At 37.8% G+C, this 23519-nt stretch overlaps 1 protein-coding gene across 1 annotated transcript; it reads left to right on the top strand.

Moving 5' to 3' along the window:
* The first annotated feature begins 4089 nt into the window (after positions 1 to 4089).
* LOC140157575 (protein-glucosylgalactosylhydroxylysine glucosidase-like) lies at positions 4090 to 22901 on the top strand. Its single transcript, XM_072180815.1, has 13 exons — positions 4090 to 4439; positions 11937 to 12196; positions 13520 to 13644; positions 14201 to 14323; positions 15239 to 15470; positions 15879 to 16170; positions 17753 to 18056; positions 19018 to 19233; positions 19707 to 19916; positions 20039 to 20313; positions 20701 to 21004; positions 21505 to 21597; positions 21832 to 22901. Exons 2-13 carry the CDS (start codon positions 11982 to 11984, stop codon positions 21912 to 21914), a joined length of 2472 nt encoding a protein of 823 aa, XP_072036916.1. The 5' UTR covers positions 4090 to 4439; positions 11937 to 11981; the 3' UTR covers positions 21915 to 22901.
* The last annotated feature ends 618 nt before the right edge of the window (positions 22902 to 23519 follow it).

Raw genomic sequence — 23519 nt, forward strand, 5'->3', positions numbered from 1 at the left:
TTTGGCCACATTTTATTATACGATTAATACGAATTTATTAAACATGGTAACAAATATTCTCTAGCAAATCGGTTATAGATGGAACTGGTAGGCATATTATAAATTCGGGATATTAAATATCTTCCTGACCAGCCAGATCTGCGCATGGTCAAAGACGAGTATCAGACCGACGCAAACTGGCTTAGTCTCCACATCAGCCAGTTTGGTTCCGCCCCTCCACAGGCAGCGTAACCTGTGAAGGAGACTCGGTCGGACCTGGTCGGACCTCATCTCTCCCCATCGATTGTGTCCTATAATCCCCGACATTGCCCTTTTATGAAGTCACATCGCCCTGATGATGGGTGTGATACACAACTTGCTGCTTAATAGTTTTAGGAAAAGGTCAATGTCTGTATATCATCATACTATGCATACCATGCATGCAGACCCTAACATCCAGTTATATTTCAATAAAATATGACCGAAGTTCCATGTCAAATTATAATTTCTGACGCTTGTTGACTCTTTCAATACGATTTATGATAAAGACTATTTTCAATTATCAAAATATCTTTATGTTTGCAGTTTAAAAACCACTAATCGCGAAATGAGGATATCGAACATAGGCCCCCGCAGGGCTACAAAAAACTGCTAACCGCAAAATATGGATATCCAACTAGTTTGCCCTCGAAGCTGTAAAAACCACTCACATCCAACTAGTTTACCCCGCAGGCTACAAAGAACCACAAACCGCGAAATATGGATATCCAACAAGTTTGCCCCGCAGGGCTACAAAGAACTGCTAACCGCGAAATATGGATATCCAACTAGTTTGCCCTCGAAGCTTCAAAAACCACTCATCGCGAAATATGGATATCCAACTAGTTTGCCCCGCAGGGCTACAAAGAACCATTAACCGCGAAATATGGATATCCAACTACTTCGCCTCGCATGGCTAGAAAGAACCACTTACCGCGCAATATCCTTTTACCTCAAAAAAAGAATTAATATCTACCAAAACACGTTTCAAAACGTAAAAAGGGGCCAAGTTTAAAAAATCTTTCCTGTGTGGCTTTTCACCCTTTTTTAAACTTGGTCCCATTTATGAAAGTTTCTAAAGACCCATACGAAGTCATCTTTAGGCTACTTGTTTGTTTTCTTAGTTGTCAGTGTTCATTTTGTAGAGTAAATTAATTAATGTTCGTGCTTGATTGAAGTTTTTCCGTAAAGACGTTATAATGTATTTTGATTTAAGCAAAAGTAGCAAATACTCACTTTGTTAAATTCTTCATCGTCTTGTGCGATCCTGCGCCTTATGTACAGATGTAGGGACTATAATATGTAACAGGTTGACAGACAGTCAATTTGCTAAGTATATATAATACTCTACTACTCTTTATGAACACGCAATATAATGAAACATAAACCTTCAAATGTTTTTGATAATACATAGCCTACGTCATATTGCACCGCTTTCGAACAGCCTTAAACCTAATTGTTGCATGTAGAAATTAGGACTCATTCTTCATGTTATTACGGTACCACTTTACTGAATGGGACCAAGTTTAAAAAGGGTGAAAAGCCACACAGGAAAGATTTTTTAAACTTGGCCCATTTTTACGTTTTGAAACGTGTTTTGGTAGATATCATTGTCTTATACATGTGCAGGTGTCTTGGTGAAGTGTTCACGTAACGCAATTCCACAGGATAACATAAAAGCACTTATTTTGATTTATCAATAACCGCTGTATCAATACAGGCCTCAATCGAAGATAGAAAATAAATCGATCACGCCTTTTTAATGTTCATTTTATGATTGGTTCATCCAATTTGATGACAACAGGATTTCTTAGAATTGTCATATTGAGGAAAACATATTTTTAAAAGACAATAGTTATTTAAAAGGGCATTTCGTGATCCACAGCCTCATCCCCCACTTTCCTCAAAAAAATTGAGATTTTTATACTACTGGATACCTCTGGCTACATAATGTTTATGCACCAAAAATTTCTTGCAGATTAATTCGTTTAGCAAAAATATCGTCGAATTTGAAATTCGTTCTGGTATACCAGAACGGAATTACAACAGTGGCCTATTATCAGTGAAATACACATAATCATGAAAATCATGCATAACTCACAAACGCAAAATCGGAATCAACTGAAATTTTGGGAGAAAGTTTTTTTCGTGGATATCTAAATGTCATAAAAAGAGGATGCTAGGATGACGATAGCCTCCTTTAATTTCGAATGTGTTCTTTAAAAAAATTAAATAGACTCAATAAATAACATCGAAAAAAATCCTCCCGCCAAAATTGTTACAAATTAGATTCACTTACGACAATAAAGTTAACACTATATCGCTAATCAACGCAACACGCGTAGCAGTTAAATGGTTAGAGAATGTAGGCCTACTAAAGAAAAGATGAACAAAATATTTATAATCGTAATTGAGTTATTTATGAAAAGTACGTCATCCAAATTCAGGCAAGAAATTGCTTAAGGGGTCGGTCACCCACGTTTGCATTTGTGGGGCATGTGAGCACATCAGACACACCAATTGCATTCTGAATACGAGAAATGCGAGGAATATCCTTCTTATATGATTTTTTTTTAAATTCGCGATATAATACAAATGTGATGGTAAATTATTAGAAATTGACATTTTTGATATTTTTTTAATATAAATTAACATCTTTGTAGCCAAACTTTACAAATCTAATGATATATAGGCCTACTTTAAAGTGTGTGTAGCTGGGAGGAAAAGCCGTCCATCATACGAAACTTTTGACCTTTCGTATTGAAGATCATAGAAGATATAGGCTACAAAAAGTGTCCCAAAAGACCTAAAAATATTAGATCTTTTATGAAAATCCATGTCTATTTAAAAAAAAATGATATCAGAAGGACATTACTCGTATTCAAAATGCAACTTGGTATGTCGGATGTGCTTTCAGGTCCAACAAAAATACTATGCAAAGGTCGCTATCCGAGCCCTTAAGCATGTTAAGGGAAGAAGTGCAGCAAAAACACCCATTTATGGTCATATTTCATTGTCATTCCAGGTAAAAGAACAGACTTTTTTCTTTCACTGGCTTACTTTTTATTCCAGAAGTCGCACTTACGGTTCCCAAGAAACTGTAATTTGAAGTGAATGTAGGCCCTATTTATGTAGGCCTATTTTATTGTTTTTCAAGTGGCGATATATGATATCTTTACAGTCAAAATCTGTATCTCAAAAAGCAAAGCTTTTATCATGTTATCTTCACAACAAATTGCAATAAATCGAGTGCTAGCTTGTTTTATATGTTGTTGTAATAAATTGCCATCTATTTTGCATAAATAATTAAAAAGGTGTTTCTAGGATTTTTCGCATTTTTGCGCCTTCAAAATAATACCGGGAGGCCATTTTACGACGGATTTGAATGAAATTTTCACAAAATTTGTATTTTGTTAAAAAAAAAAAAAAAGTCTAGAAGTAGATTATTTTTATTACGCATCGTCATATTGCTTATTAGGTCAAAAAATCGCATTTTTGGCGTAGGCCTACAAATCAGGTTTTGGATTTTTTTCTAAAAATGAAGCCTTTTATGAAAAAAATCTATTTCTATACTTTTTTTGCTGCTTTTTGAATTTCATAAAAAAAAAAATTACACCTTTAGCATCTACAGTTGCGTCCCGGTAGGCTATTTTGAAATCCGACACCTAAAATGCAAGATGGCCGCCAATTAAATATGCAAATGAGATTTTTTTTGTTGCATTTTTTCTGATTTCTTTTGTCTCAAGTACATGTCATTTAAATACCAAGTATGAAGTATTTAGCATGTTTAGTTAAAAAAATAGATTTCTGGCGTATACTCGATCATTTGCAGACAAAAACTTTTAAGTTTTAGAATGCTTCATTATGTACATTAACATAACTGTGTCCAGATGGACTTATCATGATGGATCGACGTGGCTTTCCAACACAGCAATAAGATAGGCCTATGGCGCTTTACATGAAGTTGGAGAGGCGCCTATGAATGTATGTATATACACCTATATCGTTGAACTTGAACCTCAACCTTTGCTCGTTTAACTCAGCATAGGGGTGCTATGTATGTAACAGCATATCAGGCATGATCATTATCTTTTACTCTGATATACAATATTATGTGTTGGTCGTTCAGTTTAGTTTTTGCACACATTGAGAAAACCATCCATCCACAAAATTCAAGGATGTGAACTACATTTCAACAGACGTCGACCGTTCTCCAAGTCATTCGATTTTTAGTAAACATGCAGTCACATCAGTTGATCTAATTTGCGGTACTATAAAGTTGAGATCTAATGGACTTTTTTAGGCCCGTGATAATATTGGATACCTGTATAACCTGTCAAAAATACCAACAACAGATTGCCGGCAATATTTGCATGTGAGACGGGAAACTGCCAATGAAACATTGGCAGCCGCAATTTTAAGTAAGTAGGGACTAGCTAGGGCCTATTGCTAGGCCTAGGGGAAAGTGGGGTAATCCCGGGCATAAATTGGATGATTTGTTTCACATCTAAACATCTCAAAAACAGTAACTAACCCCCTTTAAATAATGGCCATTATTCAAAAACGGACGATTGTATTACAAATCTGTAAAATGCGTTGGAAGCAGAATTTATTTGTAGCAATTGACTAAATATTGACGTCACACACGTACACCGACATAGACCCTCCTCGGGTCCGTGGAGAACGACTGGTAATGTAGATTACATAGCTCAATGGACTTTCGCGTTCACTTATAATACGAGTATATTTCTATATTGCTGCATGGTTGACTGTGGTGGGTGTAATTAGTGGCGTCGATTTGTGGATGAAGAGGAATGGGTTTTTGGCATTGAAGAAAATAAGGGGGGAGTTGGCATTTTTTTCATAAGGCATTACGTAATTATTTATTGTTACATTATCCAGAGATGGAACCGAACCGAGACTGGGGGCCAGTCTAACACCGACATCGCCTGGTTAATAATTACATTGTACAGCAGAGACACTAATATCAATACCCGGGATCGATACACGTGAATGTGCTATGCACGATTTGATATTCAGACGATAAATCTTTGGATACCGGGGTAGAAAATGATGAATATCTCCCGCAATTGTATAGTGAAACTTTCAAATCGGGACCTCACTACATTAAATTTACCGGTGTTTTATTGTTTTCTGGGCTAACGTATCAAATGAGGTGTCAAAGTGCGCAGAAATAAATTCTGCTTCCAACGCATTTTACAGATAGCCCGTTTTTGAATAATGGCCATTATTTAAGGGGGGGTTAGTTGCTCATTCCACATACATTTGGAATAACCCGTATTGTGTACACGTGCTATTATGAATAAGTGAGTGACTCATTTACTCTACACTTAGGGGCTGTGCAATAACAATGAGCCGGGGTAACATTTCCGAACGGCCCGCCAAAAATCGTTTGCATATCAAAACCTTTCTATGTGAAAAGTAACATGTTTTTTACCCAAAATAATATTCACTACACAATGAAAAGCACCTTGATGAACGCGAGCTGTGTGGAGTCATGCTGAAATATGAGATCGTATAGTCTACGCAAAGTCTACGCTTGGTCGTATTTCACGTAATGCGAATTATGCTGTGCCATATAGGCTGTGACTAAGACTGGCAGACCCAGCGAGTTATCGAAGGGACTAGAATTGACTTCTGATTAGGGGGTAGGCCTACCCATAGTTTTTTGTATGCGGCGAGACTAAATTCAGGTCTATCATAACCATTTTAGATGACCATTAGGGAAAATGTCTATACAGTCGATTAACCCGAAAACATTTTTAATAACGTGGCGCTATTTCGTAGAGTGACTGTTGGAACAGGGCAGGTTTGACAGGAAAACCCAGAAAAACTTGATCTCACGCAGGGAAAGGAACAAAATGAGTGAAAAGATGGAATAAATAAAAAATTCAGGCGGGTTTATGGAAGCACCTACAGCTTCAAAAAAATAATTTTAGGGTTAAAGAATATCTCAAGGTAATATAAACGTGGGTATAGAATTCTGAGTTCACTAGTTCGAAATTGACGGCGATTTAAAGAAAAATTTGGTCATTTTTAGCCAGTTTTCTGTTGCGTTTTGAATGGCCAAGTCTGCCGTGAATTCACTGATTCTGAAATGTTACTAAAGGTTTTGATATGCCCCGCCCCCTCTCGGCCTGCCATAAATCGCTTGCCCCCTTCTCGGCCCGCCAAAAAATCGCTTGTCCTCCCCCACTTGCACGTGCCAAATTTTTGGGATCCCAATTTGCAAACCTTAAAATGATCTATAGATATATATATTGCGAGCGCAGCAAGCAGGAAAATGTGCATATTAAAGCATTTTCGCACTGCTGTTAGCGCCCCATCGGAATGTGTGCCTAAATCGCTTGCCCTTCCTCTCGGCTTGCCAAAAAGTTCAAAAATTACTTGGGGAAAAATGGTAGGCCCCTACGGAAACGTTCAGGCCTAACCTCGTGGCCTGACTCCTCTTGTACACATGCATGGGATGAATTTGGATAAATATGGACACTTGTATTTTATTAATAAGGGTGGGGTTATGTTATGATCAGGTGGCTCAAAATAGATCAACAAATTACGGTAAACCAGGCGCGTACCCAGGGGGTGGGGCTTTGGGGCCTGCAGCCCCGGGTCTTAAAAAGAGGGAGACAGAGAGAGAAGGGAGAGTGAAGAGAGGGGGCGGGGAAGAGGAAGGGGAGTGACAGAGCAGTGGCATAGCCAGGCCCGTACGCATTATTTCTTTTAGGAGGGGGGTGCTGATTTTAAAAGGTGGACCTTTTTCCAGGGGGTGGTGCGATTTTGTAAAAAGTGGACCTTCTACCCAAAACTTTGGACTTTTTTGACTAAAAAAGCATTAAAAAAACCTATTATTTTCCTTTTGCCACACTGCACGCCCCCCCATCCCCTGCGTACGGGCCTGGGCAAAGATACAGACAGTGTCCCCTAAAAAATCGAAGGGACGGCAAAGGGAGGGAAAAGGAAAAGGCCTACTTTTTCGGTCTAATTTCCCAAAAATTGAAAGAAAGAAATATCCCGAAAACTGAAAACAAATATAAAATAATACCAATACCGGGACGAAAATGTTACAAAAATCGGCACAAAATATTAGCAAAACTGGGATGAAAATTTGTTTTGCCACAGCCACCAGCCTCATTTCAATGTCCGGGCATTTTTAGGCAAAAGAAAGGCAGAAAAGTGGAAAGAAAACAAGGAAGAAAAGAAGAAGAGTACGTTCTGAGTTATTGCGCATCATATATGTTCATGCATGCTTGAAATTTGTGACACGGAAATCGCATCCACTGGAAATCCGTTCTAAAATACATAGGCCTATTATGCATTAGCATGATATGATTATAATGGCCTATAGGCTATGCTTAATCATGATGGTCGGAAAAATAAGTTAATAATAGGGGCCTAATGCAAAATGTTGCACCAAATGGCTTTTAGTTTGAGGATAATACCCCCCCCCCCCTCACAACTCGGGTCCGTTGAAATTTATTATGCCGAAAATAATACCAATAAATAAGTGTAAACTTTTACACAAAATGACTTTATTGTGCCTTTCATTATTTTTTTGAAAAGTTCCCCAACTTCTGAGAGAGCACATCCCCCTTAGGTAGGGGAGATTGGGAACGCGGGGTAAGTTGAAACATTGTATTTTTTTCTGACACAAAAATTTAATTTGGTAAAATACTGGCACCTAGTAATAGGTATTAGTAAGGGTCATCCACCAAATTAGCAACAGCACTGATGCCCCACCAGTGTTGGCTTGGGAAAGGAATATCTGTTTTTTACTTACTGACTAATTTTTATACCCCTCAGAAAAGATGTGTTATCTCCATGTTGTTTGAAGATTCAGGGGATTATTTTTTGAGTATCATAAGCACTAGTAGTAAGTCCCAGAATAATGTTAAATAAAAGTTTTATTGTATTTCTTATTTTGTGTAATGAACTTTGAAATGTAAAAATAGGCATCGGGGTTAGTTGAAACTTTTGAGGTGGGGTTAGTTGACATGTGAAAATCGAATAGAAAAATATGGTTAAAAATTTGACTTATAAAAAATTTGTAACATGTTTACCATTTCTTCAATATTGCTTTAATATGGTTAAAAAGCAATAATACAAGCAAAAAGTGCACACAGAAAGTACATTTTATAATATTTTAGGCTTCTCATATTTTGGTCCATGGTGACACTCGTCACCTTGTGTCCAAAGTATTGACCCGCACTCCCACATATTTATTTATTCATTTTTTCACACTGATTGTATGTTAAAGGGTGCCTTCAAGGGAAGTATAACCCTAACAACACAATAATAATTATTTTGAAATTTTTACAAGCCGTGTTTCAACTAACCCTACCCTATGTTTCAACTTACCCCAGGCAGGGGCTATTTTAACGTGCCTCCTGGCACGTTCGTGCAGTGAGAATAGAAATCCGTGCAGTGAGAATAAAAATCCGTGCTTAAAATAGTTCTATACTAGTTTCAGCCCGAAAAATGACTAAGAAATTAAAGAAGTTCCTCCACAAAGCAAGTCTGATCTAGTCGGGAAATCCTATATTGTATAGTTTGTGGCGATCAGTCAAACATTCAATTGGCAGGGGAAATCAAGAAAAACGCCTCTGGTAACACCCTCACCTCCCTATTGTTTGGTCACCGTAGTGCAAAGCCACTGGACGAGAAAATCCGCAACAGGCGTGGGGGCAGCTTCATATACCGGACAGAAATTGTCCAGAATTGCCCTGTGCATCTTCTTTTTTAGACCATTAAACACCTTAATTTGGGGCAAAATAGTGTAATGTTGCAAATTACAACAACATATCACCTTTGTTTGTGCTAAAATAGTGTAAAATGGAAAGGTTTTGCGCGCTTCGTCCCAATAAAACAAACCAAAAATTATGACCATCAGGAACATTTTCCTCGCCGCTCACCCTGATATGCCACCGGGGACACCAATAAAAAAAAGCAAGTGCGCAGCCTATACGGCATACAGACCTGGTAACGGGGGCAACGGGACTTTTTATAATCAAAATTTACAATACTTATGGCCAAATTAATGTGAAAAAGGCTAAAAGCGCGGCTTTTCTCCATATGCTCAAGGAAACCTTTAAAGACCATATAATAACCCTTAAACTTTTATGAGTCATTTTACGGCGATACCCATTTTTTAAAACTCTTTGTCCACGAGGTACCATAATTTGAATGAGAGCACACAATGCGAAATAAGGACACAAGATCTTAAACTGGCTTTAACTTAAATCAAGGTGGGTTTTTTTGCGTTCTTTCAATTCCTGTTTTCGGTTCAAACTAACTATTTAAATAGTATAATAGTATAGTGTGCTGACATTCAAAGTTTAGATGTCTCGTGGACAAGCATTAAAATTGTGTATCGCTGTAAAATGTGTCATAAAAACAGAACGGCAAGTGCTATAATTACTACGTTTTTTCACACAAGGCCACTAATGAATATATCATGTGTTTTAAATCCTAAAAGTTCAATCTGGTTATAAAATAAAGATGGATTCTTTGCACTGTTGCACTTTTGGACTCACCCTGTATATTGCTTGTAGAAAATAAACACCCTGTTTATGGACTGAACATCTAGTGTGTTTTTTAAGTTGAGCACTACTATAGAAGAGGGTGTTGAATCTTTTGTATAATGAATTTGTATGCGACTTTTTTATGCAATTTGCAAACAACTTATGCACCTTTGTATCACTTAAGTTGCAGAAATTTTATCACATTCACATTGTGAGACTTTACGCTACTGTGCGACAGGTTAAAAGATGGTAGGGACACGTGTGCATTTCATTCAACATTTAATAAAGAGGTTCTGTGTACTTTTATGGAGTTTTCAATAATGACAATTCAATTAAATGGAATGATATTTTAAATGAAACCTATTACCTTTCTAAGTAAATAAAAAGGATTTTTATATTATCATTAAATTTTACAAATATTAATTTGTGCAATTGTAGGCACCTGTGCGCATTTTATTCATTTTTGCAGAGATTGTTTTCGTTTTTGCATATCAATACCATCAATACCATAAACTTAATAACGTTTATGATCCTAGTGTGTACTTTCATGGAGCTGTAGGTAATTAAAAATGAAATGAATTAGTGAAATACATTAGTGAACCAGACATGAATCAATTTTGAAATTTAAGTGCATATCATTAGATTGATAAACTTTACTTCGGGGATTGTTAATGTCAAAAATGTCATTTTTTAATATAACTTATAAAATTTGTATTTTATCGCAAATTTCAAAATTTCAAAATCATTTGATATCAGTTAAGGCTATTCCTCGTAATCAGTATGCAATTTGGTATGTCTGAGTGGTGTGCTCTTAGCTCTCAGCCCTTAACATCAAAAATGAGTCAATAAAATGCGTGATTTGTAAAAGTTTACAGAACTCAAGGGGAGACAGCCCCCTCTGCCAGCAACCCCTTCCCCTCAAGCTTGTCTCCGCTAGCTGATCTTTTAGATTTTACGTTTGCTAACGTGCAGTGACTTTTTTCTTCTAAAATAGCCCCTGACCCCAGGGGTGGGGTTAGTTGAAACACTTTTTTTTCAAATTTTCAAATTGGATTATATGAATAATCATAAGCAGGTCCAATAAAGTTTAAGGCTGTATTTGTAGCATGTATGCATATGTTTATACTGATATGGTTAGTGTTTCTTGAAAGTAATCGGTTTGTGTTAAAAAGACGATTTTGTGAAAAATGTTTCAACTAACCCCAATCTCCCCTACCCTTCTCCGTTAAAAAGAAAAGGCTAACTTGCAAGTATCCATATAGGCCTAATTGAGCAGGTTCATACCCATAACATTTGCGGCCCAGAAGTCAGGTCCGCAGGAAATTTGTTATGAATTACAGGCCTATCTTTCATAGATATATGCCTATAGGCCTATTATAGCAGATCCCCCTCAAGCACCCCTTGCGTTAAAACAAAAAAAGGCTACACTTAGGCTGAATTGTAGGAGTTATTGAGCACAAGTAGGCCTATTCATTTAAAACTAAAATTTGCAGCTCAGTTGGAAATCTGTAAAAAGTATATGCTCCAAAAATAACCAATAAACATGTTGCACCAAATGGTTCCATTGGGGCCTTCGCATTGAAAAAATGTCTAATTCGGAGGGGTGAGGGGGCACATCGCCCCTCAGACAACCCTAGCGGCGCTGCCACGCCGGTGTTCAACATTTTGAAATTTTGTTCAGTTCAGCCCCGGCGGTCTCGGAATCTAGAAACGCCCTGTAAATAATAACGATGATAATAATTTTGGGAAATAAAAATGTTTTAATGAAATAGTGAATAAAAATGTTTCTAGTTTCTTCTTGGTATTGGTTGAAATTGTTTCCATGAGTCGGGGCCTGAACAATTAATTTACTACTCCACTCCCCATATAATCAATAATGTTGCAGTTCAAGTATAAATACTTTATGAAAAATTAATGTAAAAGTTTTGGTGCATTCATCACCACATGTTGAGTTTTGATGTGTACGGAGAAATGAAATTCTGCAAAATGTCGTCGAGGAGCACAGTTATTCTGCAGCATTTAAGCTCAAAGTTATGAAAAAGAGCAACAAAATTTCTTTTAGACTTCCCCGATTTCTCACGTTTAATATAAAGAGTGTACCCCGAGCCTGCGCTTTAATTCATGAATTGGATAGTTGGATTGCGCCGGTTCACGTTCACCAACATTTACTAATATCGTTTGCGGCTGGGTTTTGAGACTAGGGAGTATGTGATTTATGAGACGTCTCTGAATTACGATACTGTCAGGTGTCTCGGCACTGAAGAGTCTTTGATATCAGAGACGTCTTTGAATTAGCAGTTGATATAGGTCTGATTTCCAACATAAACAGTTCGATGTGGCAGTAACTTTTCTATCTAATTTGTCGTTACATTTTATTAGACTTTTCAGAAAAAAGCAATTAGCTGAAATTCAAAGACCATCGCTATGGCGCTGTACATAATATCTGTACCTATTTATATTCTGCTGGTAATATCTTTATGCTCCAAAACTGGCTACGGTAACTTCAAACAGTTCCATGGGGACATACAAGCGGAATCTGGATTTCAGGATAGATATCGGAGATCTAATGAATTTGATGGACTTCCGTCACAAATGGAGGATGATATAAACCAACTTCCTTATATTTATGAAACCAAAAGGTACGTGTGTGATGTGTTTGTTATTTAACACTCTGATCAAAGTCACCTGTATATTAGGTGGAACATCATCTACAATAAGATGCATCGATTTTAATACAAGGTCAAGTTGTCAATTTATGGTAGAACATACTTCAATTATTAGAGAAAGTTGAAACATGACTTTAGACAGGGTGTAGGTGATGTTACGGTCACTAAAATGATCCAGGCCAAAATCACCTGCTAGGTCTCTCAACACCAAACACGCTGTTTATTATATCAAACAACTTATGATTATTTATATATTAGTGTGGTATTGCTGTCAATCAAGTCACATTACAAAATCGCACAAGAGTAAAAATACTCAGATTTCTTTTGCTGGGTTTACTTATCTAAGCCTGGAGATGTTGATTCATTAACTGATGAGATTCCTTTGATGGTCTCAGATCTTGATCCAAGATCCGGCAATGTCCAAGATCCTGTCTACCCAAGGGAAACCCCTGGTCTACCACATTCTCTGTCCAAGTCCTGAAGACGATGTTTTCACTATATCCTAGCTGCTATGCTAGTGTATTTCAAATGGTCTTCTATGTTGACCGTAAGCTCCTCTGTCGGGGATCACTTGAGCATGCTATCTCCTTCACTTGACAATCAGATAGCACAATTGTGTTAGTTCAGGAAAACACCCCAGTTCGTTGATGGAGATATTTCAATCTGTCACGATTTTGAGTCGATAAGACAATAAAGCGCTATTGGCTTTCACTACCGCCTGTGGTAGACTTTCAAAAAAAAGTTTCAGTTTTTTTAAGTTCAAAAATGTCAAATTGGTGGTTCTTATGATACTAAAAAAAAGTAGCTCTTGATATTTTGAGAAAATATCTCAAAATGTGTATACATGGTTACCATGGTTACTCGCCACCACTTAATTGTCCAGAATCTTTTGAATATGACTTTCCTGTTCACCATGGATGACTGTTAATTAGCATTTTCCCTTGAATTTTTAGAATATTACATGTACAAGCAAATAGAGATACATATGAGAACAAGTGAATATTAATGTTTCAATAAAAATACATAATTTTCAATGAATATTATGGAATACTTTGGGGGCATATAACAGAGATAATAAAGGTTATGGATGATGAAGTAATGGTTCTTCTTAAACTGGACACACCCTATAAATAACATGAGATGACCATGACGATATAATTAGTTTACCCTGCTGCAAAAGATGTAGGCCTACTTCTATTTTAATACCTACCTAGTAGTTCCTATTATAGGCCTAGGAATGATACTGTTACATGACTTCTCGGTATGAGTTTTGGGATATTGTTTTTCCACATCTAGTTTGCCAATGGCGAATGCTACTCAGATTGATTTCCGCTACATGCCGTTCGTAGGCAATGGACATCTCGCTACTACGGTATTGAGTGATTGGATCTTTGTTAATGGGGTCTACAATGGGAGATTAGGTGAGACGCATCCACATGGGCACCCACAAACCCCCACACACTCACCCAACCCACACCCTAACACCCATACATATATTACACCATACGTGCTCATCCCAAATAAGAGTGTCATGCATGATGCAAAAATGATGTTATCGTACACTCTACACTTTCTGCATCTCCACTCCAAAAATACATTTTGTCCAACGCACGTGATTTTACTACTTGCAAGTACATATACCCACGTACAGCCACCCCTCTACCGCATATACACTGACGTACATAGGTTACAACCCTCAGAGGCACACCCTACACCCCACCACACAACAGACACCCTTCCAGCCCCATCTCCACACACAAGCACACAGACCCCGCCACCTAAACCCGTCCAACATACATACATGCACTCGAAATACAATGAAATACGTGATATAGCCTATGTAGGCCATGTAGGCATATATAGTTCAAGAATAGTTAACATTATAAGATTATTGCATTCACTTGCAAGCTTTTTAAATTGAATGCGACGTAGACATCGGTGATAATAAATCTATGATTTTGTTTAATTATAAATCAGGTCTGAGTAACCACGCAAGTCATCGCGCACGTATTCCTTCTACCAACGCCATCGACGTTGCCTTTCAAAATCAGAATGACGAAAATGCTGTGGAAAAGTCGTACACGCTGAATGTACTTAGAGGTTGGATCAATTCTTTCTCTATTTGCTGAATATTTGTCAGTATCATATCTTACATACTTCCATAAGAAGCAGGAGAAGCTACAATCTTGGAAAAAAGTACTTGGAACGCTTGGCACACTCTGCCGTAAATTCCGTGCGGAATTTCTTATAATCATAGAAATGACGTATATTGTGCTGGGGAACAAACAGGACATCTACAAAAAAGATTTACCCTTCCCTCCTCCCCATACATCAATCAATGTTGGACACATTGGAAACCGCAGAAGACTTTGGCATTTCTCAACATTTCATGGGGAAAGGGGGTGACATTTTTTTGTTATTTACACGCAAGCGTTCCCTGACTTATTTCCAAGATTGTAGGTGACAGATATGGGGATGGTCGCGGCAAGCGGCGCTATAACGCGCCGAAGTCCACTTTAAAAACAAAGCCTATTATAAAAGTGGCCAAATAGAATTAGAAGAGTTTTACTCAAACACATAATTATATATGAGTAAAAGAAGTAATAAGTTTGAGGGTTGTGGAAATACATTTATTTTTTTGCATGTTCCCTCCTCCGCCACCCACCAGTTTGATTCTGCTTGTTCTCTAAACAAACGGTCTACCAATTGACGTATGACACCGTTTCTGATTGACTATTTTTCCCATGTACTTCTGAGACCGATTAACGGTCACAAATCCATTGAAAGCCTTGTTTCAAGTCTAGTTTGATGACGTAGTGTGACGTTGTTTGTGTGAATGGAGCGGAATCAAACCGGCTGCGGAGGAGACTACATTGGGCCTAGATTCTGTATTGCAGAAACCTCTAATGATCAAATATTTGTTGCATTTTACCATTTTATTTGAATATTTTTTTGTTGGTAACATATTGAACTCTTTGAACTAACATCCTTATCATATTGAATTTATATATACAGGGGAATGGATAACCCAGCTCGACCATCCAGAAGTGCTTGTTCAGGTCAAAATTTATGCCCATCAATACTACCATCACTTATTGGTCGCAAATGTATCAGTTGTACGGAAAGAGGTTGTTACACCCCGGGACTATGTCTTCACAGTTACCAATAATCGAGGTAAAGACAGCGAGGATATTGATTTCGGGACAGAAGGGCCCTGCAGTGGAGTCAATGTGCCTGACCTGGAGTGGTAAGTCGATCTGAGTTGTATTAGGAATGACTGTAACTTACAGTTGCAGTCGCTGACCTCTAACTAAGAAATCATCAGCATAGTGCAGAGTATGTTAAACTAATCTTACAGTCGTATAGCACATGTTAAGGTAGGTTGCGTTTTTTGATCAAAATTGCACGTTGGTCATTAATGTAGTCAATTTAAGGCTTACAAAGAGTCCTGATTGGACACAATCTTATTATACATTGGCTGACGGTTGAAGTATTGCCACTTGTAATACTTTTTATTCATATTCTAATGGTACGTTGCCCCGAAAACCGCTCTCACAAGACTCAAAGACAAAACCGAACCACCGCATCATTTCCACACGTATAATGCGCCCCTCAAGAATCATTTATTAAACATTCACCTTGTACATTCTTACAGCCTATACGTTACTGGAACCATTAAAGAAACAGAGAAAGAAGACAGCTTTCGAACCCGTGTCCATGTATACTACACACGTGTTCCACAAACAATAACTTTAACGGCAGCAACGCAATCTCAAACCTGGTTATTCGTCACATCAATCGATATCGATGATGCGAAGGCAAAACTTGCTTATAATAAACTTAAAGACATAACAGTTAAGCAATTAGAACAGAGTCACGTGGACGCTTGGCAGAATAATTGGGATGACGGCATGGTGATGGTTGAAGGAGACTTAGAAATTATGAAGGTAAATTCAAAATAAACAAAAACACCCGGTTAAATAAGACTCTATTCAACCCACAAAGGTAAAGGCTTCTTTTTCTCTCTTTTTGATAAGGAAGCTTCCTCCTATCCATCTGCATGAGTGGATTACAGCATAACAGTATTTACTCATTATTTATACGGCCACGTGTACGCTTACGTCTACGTGTCCCTTAACCTGGGTGATCGTTGTGACGCCATCAACGATACACATACACGTGAAATTATTTCTTTCCTCAACTGCCTATCTTGGGCGGCTCTGTGGTGTTCTGAGGCCAGTCCAGGAAGAGATGTTGTTGTTAATACCAGAATAATTTCAACGTGTTGCGCTAACGTAGTGCTGCAGCCTCTCCGAACTCTATATATTATGATTTATCATTTATCAGCTCTGTTCCATCTGGCCGTGTGGGGTGAGGCAAGCGAGAAAAAAAACACAATTATAAAAGTGCATAACACATTGGAATTGCGGAGATTTAAACCGTACCCACGCGGAGATTTAAACCGTAACCACAATGTGCTTAGGATTTAAGCAGCATTAGGCAACGTCAGCTGCAACGTGTCCCTTAAGATTCTAGTCTTGACCGATTTAGTCCCCAAAGAAATTCTTTGTTCTGAGATTATGGAGATTACGAGTTTACCAGTCCGGTCCGACTGCCTGCCCTGGAAATACTGTCGGACCAGGCAGCATATTGCCTGCGCAGGCAACATACGCTTTTGTAACTCTTCCGAATTTTGCACACGAAGCTCTTATTGTTCATGATGACTTTATTAAAGATTGGGGGAAATTTTACTTTTACAGACATTAGCTACATCTAATTTGACAATTTTTGACCAGTCGACAATTAATTTCACCTTGACGAAAATAATTTAAATAACAAAACAATTTCTAACGGTTTTTTGAAAATTCGTTTTATTTAATATACAAATTACCTTTATTTTATTAAAATTGATGAAACATACCACTGATTGTATATCCATTGATAATGATTTAGGGGTTCATTCATATATTTTCATGACTAAACGGTTGTTTATGCCCTTCATTTTTCCTACCCGGCGATAGCACATCCGGGACACCGGGCATCCGGCTCTCGACCAATCACGCGCGCCGTTACATAGCGTGTATGTATGAATATATATTTTATTTACTTCATTACTCTGAACCAAGAAATAATGGTCTATTAAAGGATACTCTATTTGAAATAGAGCATTGCATTGTGGGTTATCAGGGCAGGAAGTGTTTTCTGGTCAGGCAGTAGAACCGGAATGTTTACCGATTCATAATACAGACAAGGGCAACTCAGATGGAATCAGTTACATCATATGACCTCGCCCAGTCCAGCTTTCCAGAATGTGACCTTCGCTTGAGGCAATTGGTTGTCAAGTGTTGACAGTTGGTAACAGGTGTCATGCAGGAAGTGTTTTGGTCATACATGTCATAGTATACGGTTCAATGCCTTATTGTCCGTCTTTTTTTTAGCAAAAACATGACTGCTTTATTTCAGGAGTATCATAACCTGATGGCTGGCGCTATCGTATTAATGTTTTGTTTGACTAAATTGTTAATGCAGGTGCTTTACGGAGCTCAGTATTATATCAAAAGTTCTCTTCCTGCTCCAAACACCGACCAAGATCGTGACCAATTCTACGGTCTAAGTCCCACTGGCCTCGGTAAGGGTGCCAGTGAAGTGAATTATCTAGGGCACGTGTTTTGGGACATGGAAACCTGGATGTACCCTGGCATGTTGATGTTACAGCCTCAGTCTGCTAAGGATATGTTAAGTTATAGGATCAGTGTGATTGACGAGGCGAGGGCGAGGGCGGCACTGGATAATCACGAAGGAGCCAGGTTCCCATGGGAGAGTGCCTTTACAGGTAGGGACTAAGGCACGGCAATAGTATGAATATCGCACCTTGTGTATTATTTATTGACCTACCCGGTATGGCCTAGGAATATTCGTAGATCTTCAATCATACTTATCATTTTTAGGTACGTTTGATTACATACAGCCCTGTGCAAGTTCTAAATCCAGCGACCAGTTTTTACTAAATACCTTGTTCAAATCTGCACCTAATGCCATGATTACTGGCTTTGTTTGCTTACCGATACATATGAATCTTATTCTATGGGGCACAAAGTCATTGCACATGTCGGGTTTAATATATAAAGGGTATAAAATGGGTATAAAACGTTTTCATAACATTAAAAAACATTTTTTGATAACCTACTGCCCAGCAAACACAAAATGTTTTACAGAAAACGTTTAAATGTCGGGTTATATAAAGGGAATAAAACATTCCAAAAATATTTTTGAAAACTTAATACTAAACATTTTAAAACAGAATGTTATTTTGGGGTTGAAAAATTATTTTTAAAAAATGTTTGCCCAAAATATTTGCAATAACGTTTTAAAAACGATTTCATGACCTTTACATAACCCGACATTTAAATGTTATTAAAACGTTTTGATAAAAAAAACATTTTAAGATCATTTTGGCGTTTGCTGGGTGCAAATATTTTAAACATAATGTTAATTAAGTGTTGACAAAATATTTTGCAAAAAATGTTTGCAAAAATAGTTTACAATACCGTTTTGAAAACATTTTAAAAATATTGTTGTAGTGTGTTTTCATACAAAACGTTTTAAAACGTTTTCATGGCCTTTATGTAACCCGACATTTTAATGTTATTAAAACGATTTTACTAAACCAAAACCCAAAATATAACTTATTTTAAAACGTTTTTGTGTTTGCTGGGTACCAGGAAAACATGGTCGTTAACCCCGGGCCTGCGTGGATACCATCAGTTCATTTGTAATTTTGTTTGCTTATATAGGTGTTGAAGTGACGCCAGATGCCTGCGTCCCTTGCCGCGAGTTACAGCAGCATATTACCGGTGACATTGCCTATGCAGCTCGTCAATATGTATCCGCTACTAGAGATATAGATTGGCTGGTTAACGAGCGTGGTTGCGAGTTCATTATCGACATGGCGAGGTGGTGGGCGACAAGAGCGGAGCCTGATCCGGACACGGGACGCTATCATGTACGAAGTAAGTTCTCATTTAATTTTAGATGGTTAAAATACGTCTATCTGCAAGCGGCGAACGATCCGTCAGTATTAGTATAAGCTGGTAGATGCACCACCCAAAAACTATTAGTAGAGGCACCACCCTATCTGTCTCTCTCTCGCTCTGGGAAAACTATATTATACTATAGTTTATAGCGTAGAGTGATATGAGTCATCTGATGGGAAGGGGTTGATTCATAATCAGAAAATATTTGAATACTATAATACATATATCTAATGGAACAATATATTAACGTAATCTGTTATAAACACTTGTCATCAGATACTGTGAGTCAAAGCTCTACAACAACGTAATTATGTTGATGTCAAGGCTGAAGACATAATATACTCCTTGTATATAGATGTCGTGACTCCCGACGAATACCACGCCGGGGTTGACAATTTGGTTAGCTTCGGTATTATGTGCTCAAGGAAATTATTTGTTTGTTGCAACAGATATAATGCCACCTGATGAATACCATGAAGGAGTTGACGATTCAGTGTACACCAATGTTGGCGCTAGTCTGGCCATACATTTAGCCAATTACTCTGCGTGTCTGTGTGATCAGGAGATACCTCAGGAATGGTTTGATGTGGCTACAAAATTGGTCTTGCTATATGACGAGAAAAGGAATTATCATCCAGAATATGACGGATATAATCCGGGTAAGTGTACTACTCAACCACTCAATTTGAAATGATTACCGTATATTATCAAAAAGTCTTCATTTCTGCTTGTTTTATTTAGTGTTTACTTTTTGTTTGTTCGTTTTGATTTCTCATCCCAGAGGACGAAACTCTAAACCCGGGACTGCGAAATAAATCCAACAAGATCGTGAAACAAGCCGACGTTGTTCTCCTTGGCTTCCCGTTTAATTTTAAATATGAAAACCCACAAACCCGTGAGAACGATCTCAACATATATCGAGACGTTACGAATCTTAACGGACCGGCAATGACATGGGGGATGTTCTGTATAGGGTACAAAGATGTCGGGGATGACACGCAACAAGAGGAGATGTTTTATGAAAGTTTTAAGCCGTACGTCCGTGAACCTTTTAAGGTAAGGTAAAGGTTGAAACTCATACAGTATCTTTAATGGTGTGAGACAAATTAGGAGACCTGCGCCAAAAGAAAAGAAATCGTCCACAAAGTGCGAGTGATCCAGGCCCTCGTCTAATGCTCTATCATCTCTCCCCTGTTTCCATTCCATGTTTTTTTATCATGGCTTTTGTCTTCTCTTGTTCACCTTCCCCCATCTTTCATCTCCTTGACATTGCTATTTTCTTCACAAACAGTTTCGGTAGGGGAGTCACTCATCCAGGGAAGAGGCCCATTCCTTTGTGGGAACACGAAATAGTCAAGACGATTTGTGAAGATTGCATGCAGTCCTCTGATTATCATCAGATCTAACATTATTATTGGAAACACTCTAATCAAATACACACAGGTATGGACAGAGGTACGTTCAGGTATCGGCGCAACAAATTTCATCACTGGCATGGGAGGTTTTCTACAGACTGTCATCTTTGGTTATGGTGGCTTCCGACTTTATCTAGAAAACCTCGCCATGAATGCTACATTGCCACCAAAGACAACATCAATGACAATCACAGACCTAAACTACATGGGCGCAAGGATGACTTTTAAATTTACCGCCGATAGTATGAGCATTGAGGTACATAAAATAAGCACAGAGTTCCCACTGGTTATGGAATTATATGACGACAATGACATTATCAATCTGCAGGCTGGTAAGTTTCTCATTTTTGCTACAGGATTTTATTTATTATACATGTTATATGTTCTTAGTCAGTGGGTGTGGTTTAGATTGTAAGCGCCAACTTTGATTGGTTCCTGTGTGAATCTACGGAGATAAGCGACAGTGGCCACGTCGTCTGTGAACATGGTTGTCGAGGCTCGCGCATGTAGTGGGCGTAGATGTACGTTCACACGCTAACGCAGTACACGTAACTGAAGATCTTAACAAGTGTGGTTCATTTTAGAAGTGGAGTTTTAGCTTATTTTCTAACTCTAGCTGTTCGAGTCCAGTACAAAAATATCGTATTATCAGCATTAATTGCTGACATCCCTAGTACTAATAGTGAGGGAAACCGGACACTAGAAATTACAAATCGATGATGTTACGTCCAGAATCTCATCTCAAATTGGATCTAAGCCACAATAATTATATTCGGTTCAAATCCGCTTTAATGAAGGCTTGATAAGACGAATTTTTCTTTGCTTTCTATAGGTCAAACGTACGACCGAAACCGCCAACCGGGACAATTCTACACAACAAAGGAGAGCAACTGTCCATTGCCACTGGACACTATCATTAGAGATGGTTGGTATTGGTTCTAGAAAATTTTTGCCAAAGCTTACTATACCATTCGCAAGATGCTATGATCTACCAAATCGCAACAGTTTGTTGCTAACCTTAAATTGAAATCTATGAAATATTATGCTTGAGGTAAAAATTCTTTAAAATTTGTTTTCTAGAGATCGTCAACCCATTCCAAGTTCCAGAGGTTTGGCTGTTGTTTGTGACTGTTTTCGTCTTCTTCCATTTTCTTTTTAGGTGCAACACATCTTCACGGAACCTCATCTCTCGTATTAGTCATTTCTCTTCTCTTTTCCTGGATCAGTTTTCTACAATGGTGAAGCGGTTTTACGGTCATTTTCTCTAAATCTCCAATGCGCACATAAACTTGTTATAATCGGAGCTAAATACAAAAATACTAGTTCGCGTCTGAGAAGGTTGAGTCATCTGGTGCCTTTCAACGAAGAATGGCAGAAAATGGTGAAAATCTCAGTGCTTTTTCAAGGCAAAAAGCAACTTTCCTAGGCACTTTTAACAGGATGTCTTCAGTGACTGAAGAATAGAGAAGACGGTTTGAATGTTTGAAGTTATAAAATTAACCATGCGGCACACTGTTTTCAGAAATTTCAACTGACCTTCACGACAAATCGTAAAAAAAATCTTTTCTGGGTATGATTGATAGATGATGTCAGACGCAAACTAGTTTTTTTAATTCAGTCTCAGATAAACATTTTTTTTTTATTTCTGCATTTCGTGACATTATGAAACCATAATAATTTAGTATGTGATTGTGAGACATAGTTTAGGCACACCCACCCGCACACAGCCGACTGAGACAAGAGGGTCATCATATAGAAAGTAACTGAAACCCAATCATAACTGTTAGTATAATTTTAAAAATACTATCAAAATTATAATGATGCTAGGAAGACAATGAAAGTAAGATACAGTTTGGAGAAATAATAATGAAATAATAAGAAATAATTTATGATTACACAAGTTCATTTTGTCATCGTATCTGTGTAACTATTACAGGCCAAAACGTTGCATTACATAAAGGCGAAGTTTAACCTTAACAGCCCTTTTTATTTTTGTTGGGCAAGGTGCAATAAGGCAAATAGAGCTTGAGTATTCATTATTTTGGAATAAACTTGAACATTCCAAGTTTTGAAACTTTATATAAATGCTACATTTAATAGGGCCTAGTAACCTTGGGTGAAAAATATAAACAAATCGCATTTACATACTCATTTTTATAAACCATTTTACTCTAATAACCATCTTAAACTTTGTCCACGAGGCATCAAAATGTTGAAAGAAAACGCACATTGCCCAATAAAGACAAAACAGATCTTTAACTGAAGTTGTTTCTTTAATATTTTATTCAACAAGGAGTCAAGAATCACAAGGATTACGCAAACTATACAATTGTATGTGCACAAATGACAATAATCACCAACACTAGGCCTATACAGTAAATGTTAAGAAAAATCATCAAAAAGAATAGAAAAGGGACAAGGAGTCCGTTTCCCACCAAAATTTGCCCCGATCATGGGGCTAAAATACCATACATTGCCCAAATAGCGCCTTTTTTGAAGCTCTCTAAAAAGAGCCTATTCCACCTTAAACCCTGGAAATAGAACCGATAATACCGGGTCAAAATGATGCAACCAGGAAATTCGACTTTTAAATCCCCCCCCCCTTCCAAGAAAGATGGCTTCGCTCCTGGTGCGGTTCATACGTGCAGATTGTACATTGAAGATTGCGATTTGCATCTTTGAAAGGACGTTGAAATTTACAGTTTTGTACTGCGTCACGTGGTTCAAAGAACGCGACTAATTTTCTCCACGAAAAAGTACAATATATTTTTTAATAAAGTCATGATATGCATGTAGTGGTCATTGCATGTAGTGGTCATTAAGGGGTACTACACCCCTGCCCAATTT

This window comes from Amphiura filiformis, chromosome 7 (assembly GCF_039555335.1).
Source record: "Amphiura filiformis chromosome 7, Afil_fr2py, whole genome shotgun sequence".
Classification (NCBI taxonomy): Eukaryota; Metazoa; Echinodermata; class Ophiuroidea; order Amphilepidida; family Amphiuridae; genus Amphiura; species Amphiura filiformis.